This window comes from Tupaia chinensis, unplaced genomic scaffold, assembly GCF_000334495.1.
Source record: "Tupaia chinensis unplaced genomic scaffold, TupChi_1.0 Scaffold139072_1, whole genome shotgun sequence".
NCBI classification, from domain to species: domain Eukaryota; kingdom Metazoa; phylum Chordata; class Mammalia; order Scandentia; family Tupaiidae; genus Tupaia; species Tupaia belangeri.
In genome coordinates this window covers 470,965-489,506 of record NW_006198962.1, presented here as the reverse complement: position 1 = coordinate 489,506, position 18,542 = coordinate 470,965, and the positions used below count along the sequence as shown (strand labels likewise).

At 49.4% G+C, this 18,542-nt stretch overlaps 1 protein-coding gene across 3 annotated transcripts in view; it reads right to left on the bottom strand.

Moving 5' to 3' along the window:
- The window catches only part of COBL (cordon-bleu WH2 repeat protein), a 213,294-nt gene that overhangs the window by 15,142 nt on the left and 179,610 nt on the right, over positions 1-18,542 (bottom strand). For all 3 annotated transcript variants that reach the window (XM_014592962.2, XM_014592964.2, XM_014592963.2), the window contains 4 exons: positions 9,909-10,006; positions 6,116-7,965; positions 4,658-4,777; positions 3,349-3,612 (listed from right to left, as the gene is read on the bottom strand). In XM_014592962.2, coding sequence (XP_014448448.1) covers positions 3,349-3,612; positions 4,658-4,777; positions 6,116-7,965; positions 9,909-10,006 — 2,332 coding nt within the window. The remainder of the gene's footprint in view (positions 1-3,348; positions 3,613-4,657; positions 4,778-6,115; positions 7,966-9,908; positions 10,007-18,542) is intronic.

Genomic DNA, 18,542 nt, shown 5'->3' with positions numbered 1-18,542 from the left:
GAAAGAGAGAGACAGGGACACGGTCTCCAGTGTCAGACTCCGGCCACACAGGGGTCCAACTTTCAGCCCAAGAGCATCCTGGAAACTTCATGGCATCAAAAGCTCTGAAGTGCCATATAAACATGGATTGCCCAGAACTTTCAGAGAGGATGAGGCAACTCACAACTCACAATATTTAGACTCACCTAAGACACAATCAAAATTTGTGTGTGTGTGTGTGTGTGTGTGTGTGTGTGTGTGGTTTTACATTTTTGCCATAGGCCATGGGTACTCACTAGAGACAGAGAGGGAAAGTGAGAAATCACCCCCTCGACACATACATACACACACACACACACACACACACACACACTCCAGGGTCACACCACAATGCCTTTTCCTCCATTCTTCTCCTGGTATTTTGGACACGTACACACAGTTGTCCAGTATATTTTTTAAGCCACTGGGGTCTGGGACTTGAACTGTGGGCTGTGGGGTTGGCCATACGGAATTCAGTGCCTTAACCACAACGTCATCTGTTGGTCCCCAAACTTGTGCTTTCGAATGCCATTTAAAGTACTGATAGAAAGCTGGGATGGTGCTGGGAATAACCGCCCAGCCCCTGACCCAGGCAGTGCTCTATAGCCATGGTGACCTTGCCTCCCAGCATGCCCAGGGCCTGCCTTCTTCGACACCACCAGACGTCCAGCTGCTTCCTTGAGACCTGGCTCTTTGTCCAGAGTCCACACATCCCTCCCCACTTCCTTTCTCACAGCACAACTTCCTCTGTCTTTTCATACTATTTCGAATCTTCTTAATACTTGTCTTTCTGGAAGGTGGAGGAGAGACTCCACAGAGAAAGCCCCAGGCTTAATTGTGAGGTCTGTCACTTGCTAGCTGCAGGCCTGAGCAAGCTGGAGCTCGCCAAGCCCTGGATCCTCATGACTCTATCAGGACGGAGAGAGGGTGCCTATTTTAAAAAGATACAAAAATCAGTCAAGGAGATCACACCCCCAGTGTAGCCTCATGCAACTTATCTGAGTCCATTCAGTGTTACTCAAAATACATCAAAGGTCAAATGAGACAGAAAATGACCTCAAACCTTAACATAAAGCCACCTGGTAAACATCTGAAAATTAAGGTCTGTAGGCTCAAAGCGCTGACTAGTCTGCCTCAGAACAGAGACGTCCTGTGGACTTCTCACTGAGCACCATGGTTTCAGAAGCTCAGAACCGTAGCCTGGGATCAGCCGGACCACTGGAGCAGATTCTGGTGCTGTGGCTTTGCACTTCTCAAGAGAAAGGCTTGAGTATTGGTCTTGAAGTCTGCCACTGGGAGGTGGGGCGCAGAGGGGGGCCTGGGGGCTGCTTGTAGGAGCCATCACTGGCAGAACTGATGCTATTTAATTTTTATGACCTTTATTTAGACACTCACCCATTTTCCTCCCTTTTCCCTCATCTGAGATGAGGGCATACATTCGCCAACACAGAAATTTGTAGAAATGAAAAAGCACAAAGGAAATCAAACAGCTCTCACTCTTCTGAAGTGGTCCCTAGTCCCCACGGACACAGTGTAGAGTTGGCCACTCCCCGCGGCCTTGGCTGAGGACATTTTCCCAGTGACTGGGCAATGTCCTCGCCAGGTGACATCTTCGGTCCCTTGTTTAGAGCCACACCCAATAGCAACGGACACCTCACCCTCACGCCCAAGAGTCATGACAAATGGCCCCAGGGAGCTCGGGGCGAGACAGCAGCTCACAGGCCTTTCTTGCACAAGGTCCCTGTCTGGGCCCTCTCAGCTGCAAAGTCGCACTCATCACAGCCCCATCGCCTGGGGGTGCATGTCATCTTGCCCTTCCCTGATCCCCCGGGATCCAGAGAGTGAAACAAGGAGAGCTTTCTGCTGTTCAGTGGCCAACCATTCCCATAGGACGGGGCGTTCCTGTGGTTACCTGCGGTCTACAGAGCACATGGCGTCTTACCTGCTGACCAGGACTTGCTGGGCCCAGACTGAACCATGTCTGAGTCCAGTCCTGAGTGACCAAGGTCAAGTGACTTGACTCATCTGAACCTTGTTCCCTTAGTATTTATTTTTTTTTTAATTTTGCCAAAGGCATGTGCACTTGCCAGAGAGAGACAAGGAGACAGAGAGAGAGGGAAAATGAGAAAGCACCCTTCGCGGGGACTGATCAGGTTGCAATCCTGTCTTTGTCTCCTCTTTCGGGGGAGATTTAGGGCATGCACACCCCCGCGCCCAGCATTTTCCTCATGCTGCTGGTCCAGGGCTCAAATGGCACAGTGGGATTTTACCACAGTCGCTTTTACCACCACTGGCTGGCCTGCCTTGTTCCCTGTCAGTATCAAACATGGACAATCTTTGGAACCGACCGCTTAGCTTAGGGAAAACAGAAGCTCAGGGCCTGGAAACAATCTCTGAGAAGACGGCATTTACCACATCCCCCCATCACTAGCTACTCCCCACGTTACCCACAAATGGGCAGGGAGAGGAGGTCCATCCATTCACAGAATCACTTTGACACTGAAACAGGTCTGAGGAGCCATCTGGCCCAAGCATCCCCTTAATTTGGGGATGCCATTGCAGGGGCCACAAATCCTACCACCTTCAGGGACCAGGCAGACCATCCCTGTCAGACCAGTGCACGATCACACGGAAAGAGAACCCACAGGGGCGTGCTCTACCCGAGGGCCTCAAATCCCCTAACTGTCGGATGTTATTCTGGCTAGCGTCCCTGCACGCATGCCTGAGTGAGCGAGGGACGCTGGCACCTACATGCTGACCAAAGGCCATGAGCTTGTGGCCTGTGACCAGTGGGGCCCACGTTGGATGAACCTCCAGCCTGGTCCTGGACCAGCACCAACTTTGGGCTGCATTGGGAATATGCCGAGGGACTGGAGTTGGGGTCTATGCGTTTATTTTCTTTTAATTTATATGTATTTATTTCTTCCTTAAATGAGAGAAACAGAGAGAGACTGCACCCCCAATAGAGTCTCGATGCTGCAATCTCCCCAAGCCTTGAGCCAACCCCAATCACAGGCGGGCCCTAGGATACTCAGGGAGGTCGCTGGATATGACCCCAGGACCTTCCTGTATAGGTCAGCCCCTCAGACACGACTCTTAGCTGTGGAGCCACCCCCTGACTCCTAGAAGTAGTTTAAGCTTTGCTCTGGCCCTGAGGAGCTGGCTCAGAACCCCGTCACGGGTGTGAGGATGCAGGCCATCAGCTCTCACACCTGCCCTCTGCCCTCACCATGGCTCCTGCCCCAGCAGGTGCATTCCGGGGTCTGAGCGGCACATTTACATGTCCTCACCCCCACACAAACGCATGCACACTGTCGCCAGGACTGTCACCTTTCTCAATCTTGCTGCCCCTGTGCCGGAGCGGATGGCGTCCATCAGGGCTTGCCTGGCGTCCGCTGGGGTGTCGAGGGTGCCTGTGCTGAGCCTGGATGCTGGCTGTGACGTGGAGAGAGCCTGGGAGGCTGGAGGGGGCGGGGGTGGCAGGGCCGGCGGGGGCGGAAGGCCAAGGTCTTCTTGGTGGAAGTTGTCAGAACCCTGTGTAGACAGCATGGCCTCTCGGAAACCCTGGAGTTCCTCAGAGGCGTGTGACGACACCTAGCAATGAGATGGTGATGTGATTGCCATAGAATGAACGTCCACATCCCCAAGTTCAAGTTCACGTGCAGGAATCCTGCCCGGAGGTGGAGGTGAAGGCATCAGGAGGTGAGGCCTTGGGAGGCGATCAGGTCCCGAGTGTGGAGCCCTCGTGAATGGGATGACCACCCATACAGTGGACCCCCGAGAGCTCCCTCGCCCTCCCCATGTGAGGACTCCAAGTCTGCCAGAGCCTCGACCTCAGCCTTCCCAGCCTCCAGAGCCATGAGAGATACATTTCTGTCATCTACAAGCCACCCCATCTGTGGCGTTTTGTCCTAGCAGCCCAAACAGATTCAGGGACAGTGTCCGCAAAAGAGGACACTGAGAGGGCCGTGCACAGCTGAGTATCTTAACCGCAAATCTGAAATAGCTCGTCTGCAGGGAGCCCAGGCCAACTGTCTGCTGGCGGCTGAGACATCCGCCCCCGCGCTCTGCCTGCAGCCAAGCCACGGTCCCGGAGACCAGGATTTGGCGTTGGTGCTTTACTGAGAACTCTCTGATCTCGTAACTTGTCTCGACATGAGGTTAGAAATACGAGCTGGACACACAGATCTGATCCGTTGCTTTGGGGGAGGACACACACTCAACACCTGATGCCTACAAACAAGTCTTCCTGCTCCTCAGAGAGCGTGGAGCTGTGCAGGGCGCATCCTGTGCCTGAGGCAAGGCCGCAAGGGCTCCAGGGCGCTGCAAGGCCGGGCCTAGGCGCTCTATACGGACCCTGGTGGCCTGCTCCCTAAGTCTGAAGCCATGCTGGTGTCTGAGGGAACTTGGGAAGTGCTCAGAGCTGGGTACAGGTCAGTTCTACCTTCAGACAAGGGTGGAAGTTTCTGGAAACCCTGTTCTTCCTTGGCAGGGGCTGCCCCAGGCTCTTGGGCCTGGCAGTTGGGCTTCCCTAATGGTGGTTTGCCATCCAGAGCAGGAGGCTACAGTGTCCCTGGGGTTCGCTGGGGAGAGGGGTGAGTTTGAACCTATTTCTCTGGGCAGATTCTCCTCTTCTTACCTTCCTCAAGCTGCAGGTGCCGCTGTGCCCTCGGATGGCCGCGAGCAGGGCGCATCGTTCACCCTCTGCCTCCGTGAAGGACGGTGTCTTTGGCCCTCCCAGTGAGGTCTGTTCTGCAGTCTAGATATTAAGAGAATCAACATGTGTGAGGCACCGCAGAGAAAACCAGTGCCTGCCGGTGAGGCCCAGGGGGCCGATTTCACACTGGCAGTTAGCACAGGGATATGAGAATCAAGCCCTGTCTTTGGGAAGCAGCGAGTGACGGCCTCCGAATGGCGACTGTCTCCTAGTGTTCGAGGGCCTAGTGTTGCAGACCTGGGTGGGAATGCCAGGTCCCCACCAGCGCGTACTGTGAGCTTGGGCCTCGCCACTCGGCCTCACCATGCCTCGGTTTCCCAGTCTGCGAATGCACAGCAAACATCTCCTAACAGTCAGTGCTGATGAGCGATTAAAGGAGAGACCTGCAATGTGTTAAGTGCCTCGGTCATTCCTATTGTTATGGAGGAATGACAACAGGCACTGTTACAAATACACAGGCAGGAAAAGAAGGGCTCTGCGGGACTTTGCTTATGACCCTTCCATTGTTCAGGGCCAGAGAAGGGACAATCCCACCTGCTTGTCCACTCCCCTGGCCCAGTGACTGGACATTTATCGCTGATGTCTCTTGCAGGGCAGCCGGGGGCCTGAAGTCCATGGGGACGAGCCTAAAATTCACTGAGTTCAGTCTTATTCACCGATTTTAGTCTTGTGAGTGGTTCTAGTCAAGTACTCTGGAGGGAGTGAGACAGAAAGTTGAAAATGAAACCTCTGTCACACCTTGCTGGTGTGGTGTCCTGTCTCTTTCTCTTCTAATTCTGTTTTCTTTTTCAATTGCCAAAGAGTATATGGGCTCACCAGAGACAGGACAGAGAAAGGGAGAGGAAAAAAGCACTCCCCCCTCAATGGCATGTGATCACGCTGCAATCCCTTCTCCTGCATTTCTTTATCCCGTCAGGATTTGGGGCATGCATGCACACGTGTCCACGAGGGCCAGGATTACAAGTGTGGCTGGCTATGTGGTGGCCAGTTCTCTTACACACCAGGTCATCGGCTGGCCCTCCTCTGATCCTGTTCTAAGACTCTAAGGTCTGAGCACCTACATGGACAGGCAGTGGTGGGGGCCAGCAAGTGGCACAGAGGTTAAGGTGGCTGGATCCCACATAGCCAACTGTACAGTTCAAGTCTTGGACCTGTGGTTTGAAAATCATGGTGGGCACATGTGTGTACATGCTGAAAATCCCAAGAGGAAAATGGAAGAGAAGGGATGGCTGTGTGGCCCTCCTCCTGGGGGGTGATGTTTTCCTCTTCCAGAACACAGGCACCCTAGAGCAATAACTAAAGAAAATAAACAAAGACAGGCATGGTGCAAGAACCAATCAAGACCTCCCTGGGCACGCCCCTAGTGGCTGCTGGATTCACCTTGCGCAGCCTGTCCTTCCCTCCAGCGGAGTGGATGGCTTCCATTAGTGCGCTGTGCAGAGATGTGTCTTTTGGGGCTGGCCTCTGGACAACAGGTCTGAATTTTTTCTTTGGCCCAAAAATGCTAGGTGGCAAAGCCCCATCTGTTTCAGGCACATCCGTGGAGAGCAAACGGAGCCTCTCCTCTGTCTCCAGGCCGACGTGGCTCTCAGAGCCACACACTTCCTGGGAGCGAGGCAGCCTGCTGCCGCCTGGGGCCCACCTGGCTCCGTTCACCAATGTCCCGCTGACTGGGGCTTTTGCTGAGCAGGCAGTGGGAGGGCTGGCACTGGCCAGAGTGCTGGTGGGGTCAGCTGTCGAGTTGGGCTTTCTGTCACTGGTGCTTTGCTTCCTGTTGAAACCACAGCTCTGGCCCACAGAAACACGATCCCTCTGGGAAGATCCACCCAGTGGGAAACAGGAGCTTCTGTGGATGCCAGAAGGACTGTCCTGGGCCGAGACCTGGCTGGACGGGCTGCTGATGTCCCCTCTAGGGTGGGTCCCGACAGCCGCTTCTTCTCTGCGGTTGCTGGGAAGGATGGCGCTGGGGGGCTCTGCCCCTTCTGTGCGTCCTTGTGTCTCCACGCAGAGGTCAGTGGGTTGTCCGGTCGGCTTTGGCACTCTGCCTTCGCAGCCCTGCCCGGCGTCACTCTGGGGCTTCACCGTGTCAGTGTGGGCTTTCGCGGGTCCTATCCGCTTGGCAATAGCAGAGGCCACATACTGGCTGGACGTTCTTCTCTGAGGCTTGAGAAACACGACCTCTTTGCTGTTCACAGATGGCACTTTCACGTGACAGGAGATGGCTGTGGGCTGCTGGCTTCCCCCTTCTACCAGGTGCCTCCTGTCTCCCTGGGGAGCAGAGAGGGGCAGCGCAGGTTTGGGGTCTGCTCTGAGCCTGTCCTCTGGAGGCTGTGGCTGCGCTGGCAGGGTGGCGGAGGCGGTCTTCTTGGCTGGGCACCGTGGGGGCCAGTCTGTGGGTTTCTCCATAGAGTTGCACCTCCAGAACTCTTTGACTTTCCCAATGGGCTGAGCTTCTCCTTCGAGAAGGGCCGATGGCAGGGAGATGACCCTGCTGCCATTCACATGGGGGTTTACCAGGTTCCCCAGCTCATCGATTTTGATGGCACCCACGGAGAGAGACGCGTCTCTGTCATAACACCTCCTCTCTGACCTGGGAGGGACGATTTTATACGTAGTAAGGCCATATTTCAGACCATAACTGCCCCCTGGGCTCTGGCCTCGTTGGTACCATGGCGGAGGTGCCGAGCCGACAGTTTCATGGTGGCCATCGTTTTCATTTACTGTCTGTGAATATGCTCTCTGGGAGGCCTGGGTCTTCTCACTCTGGGAGGGGTCAGGGGTCTTGCTTTTCTCCTTCACATTTAGGTTGTCCGGGGGAAGCTTCGAAGCCAATGATGTCGCCCTGCGTCCTGTGTCATTTGCACTTCGGTCTCGACAGCTATCGGACGAGGCCAGCTTGATTATCTTTCTGGGGTCATGAGAAGGAGCGGACAGCCGGGGTGCCTCCTCCCTCGCCTTCACGAGTTGCTGGCCGTCCTCAGGCTGGGATGGGGGCAGGTGGGCCCTCCTGCTGGCGGTGCCCTCCAAGTCAAAAGAGCCAGCATTGTTGTTTCTATTGGAAAATGATCCCAGGTCGACAGGGTCATCTAGAACCTCCCCGATGAACGTTACTGGGATTGTATCCACATCGCCACATCCAGGGATGAGGGCCTCCTGCGCGCAGGGGCTGGGCGCGCCATGGAGAGAGCTGGTCAAGGAACTGCTGTCAGTTCTGTAACTCCCTTCCATTTCTGCAAAGAAGGACAGGCACGGTCAGCGTGGCACCCGTGTACCATCCCACACCATCGAGGCTCTCTTGAGGGTACTTTTTGTGTAGGATATTTACATATGTATTTATTTGTTTCCAGAGGGCTTGTGCACTTGCAAGGGGGAGGGAGGGAGGGAGAGAGGGAGAGAGAGAGAAGAACCCCCAATGGCGTGCGATCACACCACAATCTTTCCCTCCATTTCTCCATCCCATCAGGATTTCTGGCATATGCACATGTGTACCTAGAATAATTTTCAAGCCATCAGGTCTGTGATTCAAACTACAGGCGGCCATGTGGGATCCAGCTCTCTACCTATTGTGCTATGGGGATGGCCATATATATAACATTTTTATTTTATATATTTAATATTTAGATATATAAAACCTACAGAAGTTTGTTTCATGAGTGTGAAGGATAAAGAACAGAGAAAAGTAAAGAGACAGAGACAGAGATATAGCACCTTGGACAGGGCCTGAATGCTATGAGCTGTCCCCAGCTGCAGCCAGCCCTTGGATCAAGAGTCCCATGTGCCCAGCATCCTCGGGGAGGTCCCCTGACTTGAGATGGCGACCTTCCCATGTGGCGCATGCATTTTACAGCTGCACCACCACCAGGTCCCAATTAACACATAGTTTTAAATGTTATTTGGTCTGTAATCTGCACATGCCTAGGGCCACGATCTTAACTATTTCTTTTTCTTTTTGTAAAAGATTTTCACCATAGGGCACATATGGTCTTCAGAGAGAGATAGGAAAAGTGAGAAATCATTCCCCAGGGGCAGATGGCCACCCTGCAATCCCTTCTCCTCCATTCTCCTCTTGAGATTTTGGGCATTTATGTACACGCATCTGGCAAGATATTTAAGCTGCCAGATCTGGGACTCAAATCACACAGTTGGCCATGTAGGATCTGGTCCCTTCACCACCACACCAACAAAACTTATACTGTTCCTCAGAAGAACTGTTTGTTCATCTATGACATTTGAAGGTGAAGGATTCAGTTACAATATTTTACCAACACCCTTCATCTAAAAATCCCGATCTCTAAATCCAAACCACTGTCTCACACAGTCCATGAGAGTGCATGTGGGAAGCACAATGGGTTATAAAGGAGGATTTGCTCTAGCTTTAATGTCTTAGGGAGGCAAGAGACTAAGTGTGAGCACCCTGGAACTGTCACGACTCTTTAGAGCCAAATGGTGCCAGGGGCCAGGCGGTCAGAGCTGGGGCACAGGACGGCTGATTCAGAGTTTCCATATGTCCTCAGGACAGGAAACTGGAAGTCGAGTTAGACAAAACTACTGACCAGTTTGAAGTCTGTTTCCTCTCTCTTCTTTTCCTTTTGTTTTGTTTTGTTTGAAGCCATGACCAAAATCTAATTTCTAGTTTGTTTTCGATGTGTGCCTTGGAAAAAAAAAATATAGCTCCTTTGTTTGAAAAACTCCCTGGTTATTTACTGAACTTATTTCCATCTGCTTTGCCCTCATAATACATTTTCCCAAAAATGGATCATTAGAAGAGCAGTGTCATAAGATGCTGCATTATGAACAGTGCACTGTGACCAAAAGGTCATATGTTTCCCACAGAGATACGCCTTATATAAGCAAGAAACGAGTTGGAAGTCCTAATAAAAAACCTGTTTATCTTTGAATCATCCAGTGCTTCCCCAGCTTACTAGGTACTCTAGACCTTTTGTTGTTCTTTAATGTGCATGGAATACCTTGAAAAAAATTCTTCCTTCTTTCCCCCTTAATGCCAGAAGGTGTGTGCACTCACCAGATAGAGAAAGCACCTCCAAACTGGACTGCGGTATGTCCTGAAGACCTCTTCCTCATGTGCTTGTATCACACCGTGCTCAGAAAAAGTGACCTTTGGCATCTACTGCCATGTCACGTACTACGGAAAAGGAAGATCAGGAGTGCATACCTTCTAGGTCTTCATCAAGCTCTGCAAGGGTTTCATGGAACTGGCCAGTGATAAACAGGTCTTCATCATCATGTGAAGCCATGGCAGGTTTTTCAGTTCTAGGGAAGATAAGAGAGAGGAAGAGCACTCGTTTCTCTCATTATTTATTTATTTTTTTGTAATTTTGCCAGAGGGTGTGCGCTCTTGTCAGAGAGAGAGAGGTGGAAAGTGAGAAAGCACCCCCTGGGGGCGACGATCACATTGCAGTCCCCTCTCCTCCACTTCTTCTTCCTTTCAGAATTGTGGCTATACATGCACATGTGCTCAATGTGTTTCACTTAGAGTTCAAAGTTTAAGTTTTAACTCTACTGTACAAAGACTAGTTTAGGAATTTTCTTGCATTATCACATTGCTCTAAGCCATCACCTTTGCCCGGCACCTGGCATGAAGGATGAGGCCAACTGGATGCCAGGGCTTGCACACATGTACAGTGGCCAGGGGCTGCTCCATTTCATCCCTAGACGCTGCTCAGCCAGACTGTTCCTGGACACCTGTGGAGTTCCCTGGCAATGTCCCTCAAGGTCCAAGTGGTAAAGGCCATCCACTCTGGCACAAGGCACTGCTAAGTCTGCTGAGCTGTTCAGAGGCCCTTGGGGAGAGTTGTGTGGGGCTGCCTGATGGGGTGCTCCCAGGAACCAGCCCTAACTTCAGAAGCTCAAGCCTCCACCACCTTCTGCACCTACCCTAGCAGTGGCCCACCCTGTCAGATTCTGAAAAGGGGAGACATTTCACTCCCATTTAATAAAGAGCATCTCTACACTCTCTAATATGTCACTTTTCTGTAATTCCTTTATTTTTTTAAGAGAGATTTTTTTGCTATAGTGTGCATGTGCTCACCAGAGAGACAGAAAATGAGAAATCACCCCCCAGGAGGAATGGTCACACCAAATCCCTTCTTCTCCATTCTCCTTTCAGGATTTTGAGAACACATGCACACATGCCTGGCGGAGTTTGAAGCTGCTGGGTCCAGGACCTAAACCGCAGTTGACTATGTGGGAGCCCAGTGTTGTAACCATTATGCCATTGGCTGGTCCCAGCTTTTCTGTAATTCTTAATTCCTTCCCTGGAAATGTGATGTAGGGGCAGTGGCATGAGGGTGGCTTGGTATAAACTGCAGAGCTCCCTAGGCTCCTTAGCTGACATAAAGATATTGCCACCGCTGACAGCCAATGCTGCAGCATCGGGCACAGTAATGCCAACTCCCTTTGCCAAGGAGCCTCTCCTCAAGGGCCTCAGAGACATAGGAGGAAGCTCTTAGCAGCTTGGGGCCTACCTGGCATGCTTTTAAGCCAGAGCATATAGCCTTCACAAGCCGGGCCCTGAACAGAGCTTGTTCACAGATTATCTTATTATAAACTCACAAGCAATTTCCAAAGTAGGTATGACTGATTGCTCTTGTACAACTAGGAAGCTGTGAACAGAGACAACCACACCTGCCCGAGGTCCAACTGGCATCCAAACCCAAGCGTGCCTGCTTCAAAGCCCAGGGAGGTCCAGCCTAGCCAATCAGGCACTCGGGCAATGTCTGGGGGCACGAGGCACAGTGTGGTCTATAGCAGCACAGGACGTCCAATGAGATGTCAACATGCCAGCTCAGGAGAAGCAGATCCTGCCTTATTTGCGTCACAGGGACAATGGCATCCGTGAGACAACTGCTGCCAAAACAATTTGAAAACTGTCTTTGCAAGAGCTCTTGCCTCTATTTTCCTATTGTGCAGGAAACACAGAGACACATCTATGGCAATTGTCTGTCTCCAGTGAAAGCCGAAGGGTTTTTTCCCCGCTGATTGTTAAAATTGAGGGCCAATTTCCATCATTGCTAATCAGGCCCAGATAATGATGCATGGGATACGCCTTGCACAATCCTCAATTACGTAGCAAAGTTTTTATTCTGATAAATGAGTCTTTCTTACTTGGTGACTATGTGCACTGGGGAGCCAGGAAGTGGCTTCCAGATTCGTCTCAGCTAATGTCCTCTGACAAGCCAGACAAAAGGTTGGCTGGAGATGCATGTGCATGTGGGCCAATTAATAAGGACCATGAGAGACGCCCAATGGTCTTTCCTATTGCTCTTGCTTTGGACTTTAATTATTTGAATGCATCTTGCTAAAGCTGTGTTTTTCTCTTTCCTGAGTGTGATCATTGAAATAAATTAACATGTAAATATTTAATAAAACATCTAGCAGAGAAAAAAATAGAAATCGCTATATAATATTTGAGATGGAAAATGGACTACTTTTTAAGTACTTGTTTTTAGTACAGCATGTTTAAAACCCAGCCGAATAAAATTACATACATATTTTCACTTCAGAGTATTTGCTTTTTACTTCAAAGTATGCATGACCATGTCATTCTGATACAGAACAGAATATTAATGAAAACTAAAAATAATTTATAAAACTCTACTGATTTTGCCATGTTTTGAAATGTTAAACTAGCACACACACAAAAAAAATCACATGAAGTTGCTTAAGATGCAATGAATTGGAGACACCCAAACTTGTTGCTACTGCTTTTAACTAGAAAGAAATGCAGAAACAAACATTAAGAAACTAACGAAAATCACTTTATGTTTCTAAGAACTCTGGTCCATAGTCTTTCATGAACCATTTGCCTTAAAGACGTTAACTCCATAGGAGGAATGTAAACACAGCCACGTTCATTGTATCCATGTGAAGAATTCTCAGGCACTGCTGTGGATGTCAAAGAGCATTATGGTCGGAAAATGGGATGATCATGACGTCTATATAGAAATCCAGACAAATGCACCAGCTAGCATGTTACGTGAAAAATCAAGACATACCATTATAACGTGATAATTAGGAGACATAAAAATAACACAGGCCTATGGACCTGTGAGATTAGACAATAACAAACAAACCAGGGTGGCTTATTGAAGCCAATGAATCACAGCAAATATTTTATTATTGTTTTTTCCTCAGAATTGTATTTGTTTATTCTCAACTGAACTGGTCTAAGAAGTATTTCATGTTAGGTAAATTCTCTTTACAAGCCAAAGAATGTATAATGATTGCATGTGTAAAAAAAATAATGAGAATAAAAAAAATTGTGATTGTTTTAGCACAAAGCAGCTTGAGTGATTATGGCAGTATTTTTTCACATTTAAGCTGTTATTATATTTAATTGACCAGTAGTAATTGTGAGTATTTATGGTATGATATGGTATTTCTATACATGCATACGGAGTGTAGTGATCCAATTACGGTAATTAGCACACCATCACCTCAGTCCTTACTACCTCTTTGTGTTGATAATAGTCAAAATGCTTTCTTCTGGCGTTTTTTTGAGATATTCAATAAATTGTTACACACAGTTGCCCCACAGTGAATTCTCGAACTTATTCCTCCTATCTAGCTGTAGTTTATTTTACTTTTTTTTTTTGAGAGGTTTATGCTATAGGGCGCGTGCGCTCGCCAGACAGACAAACAGAGACAGAGAGACAGAAAGAGAGAAACCCCCAGAGGAGATGGCCACACCGCAATCCCTTCTCCTCCATTCTCCTCCCGGGATCTTGGGCACGCACGCACACGCTACTGGCGTGGGTTTTAAGCCACCGGGTCCGGGACGCGAACCACAGTTGACTACGTGGGAGTCCAGCGACTGGACGCTAACTGCTGGTTCCCTCTAGCTGTAGTTTTTTATCTACCAATCAATCTTCCCCAGTCCTTCCCAGCATCCTCCCAGCTTTTAGTAACACTATTTTACTAGGTTGAGGAGATCAGCTTCTTCAGCTTCCATATGTGAAAAAGAACGTGCAGTATTTCTCTATGTCTGGTTTACTTCATTTAACATAAGGCCCTCAAGAAAAATATGGGATGCTCTAGAGTGTTCACGTTATCCTCACGCAGGGTCCATGAGAATCTTTTTTACTCCTATTTTAGTATCTGTGCCCCTGAGGAAATGTCCCATGGTGCACCCAGGACTGGTAGCTCTAGCACATCTCCTGGCTCACTGGCACTCCATGTCGGTCTGAGTCTTTGGAACTGCATGACCCTCACTCATTCCAGTTTCACTTTTTGTCTTTCGATTTGCCAAAGGGCATGTGCTCTCACTGAATGGAGAGCGAGAGAGGGGAACAGCCATGCCGCAATCCCTTCTTCATTGTGCTCCTTTTGGGATTTTGAGCATGCATGCACACATGCCTGGCGTGTTTTTCAAGTAACTCAGTATGCGACTTGAACCAGGCAATTGGTCAAGTGGGATCCAGCTGGCTTAACCATGAGGCCACGAGTTGGCCCAATGAGTATTTTTTTTTTTTTGGAGAGGTTTTTGCTATAGGGCACGTGTGCTTGCCAGAAGGACAGAGGCAGGGAGACAGAAAGCTAGAAATCACTCCCTGGGGCGATGGTCATGCTGCAATCCCTTCTCCATTCTCCTCTTGGGATCCTGGGCATGCATGCACACGTGCCCAGCATGAGTTTAAGCCATCAGGTCCGGGACTTGAACCGCAGTTGACTACACAGGGGGTCCAGCGACATAGCCATTACGTCATCTGCTGGTCCTGCAACAGGTATTTTTTTAAGGAGCAAAGCTTAAAAAAATAGTGTGTCCTCTAGTTAGAGCATGTGTGCACGAAAGAGAGAGAGAGATAGAGAGAGACAGAGAGAGACACACACACACACAGAGAAAATATCTCACAATCCTTTTATGCTCCATTTCTCTATCCCTTCAGGATTCTGAGCAGTTTTCAAGCTGCCAGGTCAGGGTTCGAACTGTGGTTGGCCATGTGGGATCTGGCTCCCTCTGCCTGACACTTAGCTGGCCTGGGAGTTCCATTATCTCACTTTACTTAGTCACTGGGTGCCTCTCCACCCCAGTATGTGGCTATGAGGCTGTCAGTCATCAGTGAGAAGGCTGTGTCCAGGCCAGAGAGGTCTCAGCCATGCCATTCCTGTACCCTACAGAGCCTCAGGGCTCAGGTGCCCTAAGAAATGTCAGGGCTAACCCCAGGACTCTGGGCCTCTGAGCTGGTCTCCACGGTGTCTTGGTTTGGGGATGTTAGGCCTGGCCCTCTTTCTTTGCACCCACCCAGCCCCTTCTGTCTGTGTCCTTTGGACCTCTCAGGTCAGATCTGATACTGTGCTCTGCTCCAGGGTCTGCCCGGGCATTGCCATTCCCCCTCTGCCCCTGGTCTGGCTCACTGGCACTTCATGTCGGTCTGAGTCTTTGGAACTGCATAACCAGGAGGAGATGTGCTAGAGCTACCAGTTCTGGGTGCACCATGGGACAGAGAGCTGAGCGCACGGCCCATGTCCTTGTCTGGTATTTCTCAGGAGGACACCGCGGCCCGGAAGCTCAGAAGGAAGGATGAGGTGGCACCTGGAGTGGCATCTGCAGCCTGCTCCTCTCTTGGTGCCATCAGGGAGTGACTGCATTCTGAGTGCCGGCTTCTGCATGAATAAGGTAGCTAGTCAAAGCCCAAACCAATGACAACATAGACAATTTGCTTTCCAATATAAGATTTCAGAAGGGAGAGTTTAGCCATATTTGCTTTCTTCCCCTCATTCATTCCTATGTACTCCCAAAGGGTCACTAATGGGTCATTATCACTTTCTTCTCTCTGCAGAACCAGCCTCGCACTTAGTCACTGGGTTGGGAGTGCAGCCCCCTGGGGCTTAGTAGGAGGCCTGGGTGTGAATGACTGAAGTCAACAGCAGGGAGGAGCCGCAGCCTTTGTAGTTCCAAGCAAACGTGCACAAGTGTTTTCCTCCTGGCTCCATTTCCCACTTCCTAACATATACCCCAACCTGAGACACGTTTCACACTGACAGTTCGTTCTGGCATGAGACCAAGAAAATGTAAAGCAAACAACACAGGACAGACGTTTGGGTGTTGGGTAAACTTTGCCAGAGTCAGCTTCTCACACAGAGTCGGCGCCTCTGCAGGGAACATGACGGTGCTCAGGCCACGGCTGTATACAACAGGGACACAGGGCAGCACTGGCCAGTGTCAACCTAGAGGCTGTCCAGGGAGTGTAGTGGCCCTGTGGTCACTAGGGGACTAAGAGCACACAGGGTTCTTCTCCTCCCTCAGGAAGCACCTCCTAAACTGCTCACCCAGCTCCTGGCAAAGCGAGACAGAGCAGTGGTCATGTCTGCCTTGTGCCAGGAGCAACCAGGGCCTTTCCTGCTCTTGTTTCCATTTGTTACGACAGAAAAACAAGAGAATAGGATGATTCCGATTCCATCTGAAATTTCTAAAATGTATTTAGAGCACATTAGGTAGTTTTTTCTCTTTGAAGTGGCTAGAAGTTTTTTTTTTCCTTTTTAAAAAGTTTTTAATCAATTAATTAATTAAGATTGAGAGGGTACCATTAACAGGGTCTTCATGCTACCCTCTACTCCCAGCCTCAGCCAGCCTGGATTCTGGGCATGCGTGTTCAGGGAGGTCTCAGGACATGAACAGAGGCCCCTCCTGTGAGGGTCCAGTGTGCTCCTGCTGTACCTTCTGGAGCATCACTCATTTCTTTATGTAGTTTGTACAATGGCAGAATTAATAAAATAAGTCTGGGGCCAGCTTCGTGTCTGGGTAGTTACGAGGATCAGGTCCCACATGGCTGACGGCACAGTTGAAGTTCCAGATTCAATGGTTGGAGAAACATGCAGATGCATGTGCATCCTTGCCCCAAAAAAATCTCAAAAGGAGAGAGAGATGGAGGAAAAAGGATTGCTGCGTGAACTTGCCTACAGGGGGTGGCCCACCCTGTCCTTCTCCCTCTCTCTGGTGAGCACAAGGACCCTCTAGCAAAAAATCCAAAAAAGGTCTGAGAGGAAGAAGGTGTCACTTCAGGCTGGCAGTTTGATTTGCTGATGACAACTAAACCGGCCCTATGAGTTCCAGATGTTTATTTGATAAGTGGAAGGCAAGAAGCCCGGGAGGAGGGCAGCTCCTGGCAGTCCTGTAAGCGTCATGTCTCCACTCCATGCGCAAGTGCTCCTGTGTTGATCAAGCTTCGAAGTCCTAGAGCAGCGTGTCCAACAGGAAACATGCTCCATATATAATTTTAAAGCTTCTTGTAGCCACATTCAGAAAGTAAAAGAAACTGGGTGAAATTAAATACCTTACATTTATTTAACTTTAATTATCTCCATATAATATAGAAATAATATAATTCAGGCTGGCAATGTGTCACAAACTCCTCTGAAGGGAAGAGTCTGCATATCTCAAAATTGATATAATATTGTTACAATACAATATTGTAAAATGTAATGTAACATCATAATATAATATAAACAACCAGATTTGGCACACATTTTACATTTACAACATATCTCAATTGGGACCAGGCACTTAGCAAGTGTTCAGGAGCCAACCACAGCCACTGGGTACTATCCTGGGCACTGCAGCTCTTTAAGCAATCTGTGTGTTTAAATGCTCCTTTGTAAATGCAGTTGCCAAGTTTCAGGATTTTGGAAAAGGTCTAGAATGTAATTCAGTTGTGACATCCTTACAGTTACAAGGCTTTAGGATTCTAGATGAACTTCAGTGTGTCATGAAGTTCCTAGAATTACCCTATTTGAGGTCTAGAATGTATAGGGTGTTTCTAGATGTTACTGAGTCATACGATTCTTACAGTTACAAAGACTCAAGGCTTCAGAGATTGGCACAGACTACTGGAAACCCAGTACCAGGGTCCCTTTCCAGTCTCTCCCCTATGGGACCTCAGTCCCAGAGAAGACTTCAAACCACCAGTCTGGCAAGTGACAAGTTTCCAACAAAGCACTTCCAAGGCTATTATTTCCACCATCCGTTGACAAGAAGGGCTGAGAAGGACGTTTAGGGGTTGTCAGGCAGAACATGAGGGCAATGGGCACTATGGAAAAGTGTCTTGCACCTAGAGAAGCTGTATTTCCTATCTTGGGTGGTTCTTGTATGTGGTTTCAGTTTGGCCATACAGCTAGGGGAAAACAAAAAGAGCCTGAAATCCACTCATTCAATCTCTCTCATGTACACCTTTCAGCATTCCACCATAATAGCTACTCCCCAAAGGAACCGTGGAACTCAGCATGCCACCATATTTATACACAGATACATAAACTGCCTGATGACTGCAAGGTTGCCTTTGGGATTCAAATGTTTAGAAACAACAATGTTAACTCCCCTGCTGTTTCACCCCAAGCAGAGGAGGCAGCAGTCTTGTGCGCCTCTCTTCTTCCTCCACACCATTTCTTTCCAAACAAAGATGTCCTCACAGGTTTCAAGGGGAGGGTGCAGGTACAAAGATTGCCCAAGAAATCAGGTTTCTCTCCTTTCTCAGCCAGTTGTAAACAGCACCATCAACATCAACAACAATGGTATGAATGCCATCAGCTGCCGAAGGGAGCAGGGGATGTACCATGTGCTGTTCTAGAAGGAGATGCTGCACATCTCCATTTTACTGACAAGAAAATCAAAGCCAGAGATGAAGTCACTGGCCCGAGGTTAACTGTGGCCCTGTACGGCACAGTTCTGACCCCTGGCAGTCTAAGCGTGGCCTCTTTCATCTTGGGTTGTCCTTTAAGCACTAGGAATGTCAGCTTACATCATCTACAAAAAATGAACATATCTGGGAAGAGATCTGTAAGTTAAGGAAAG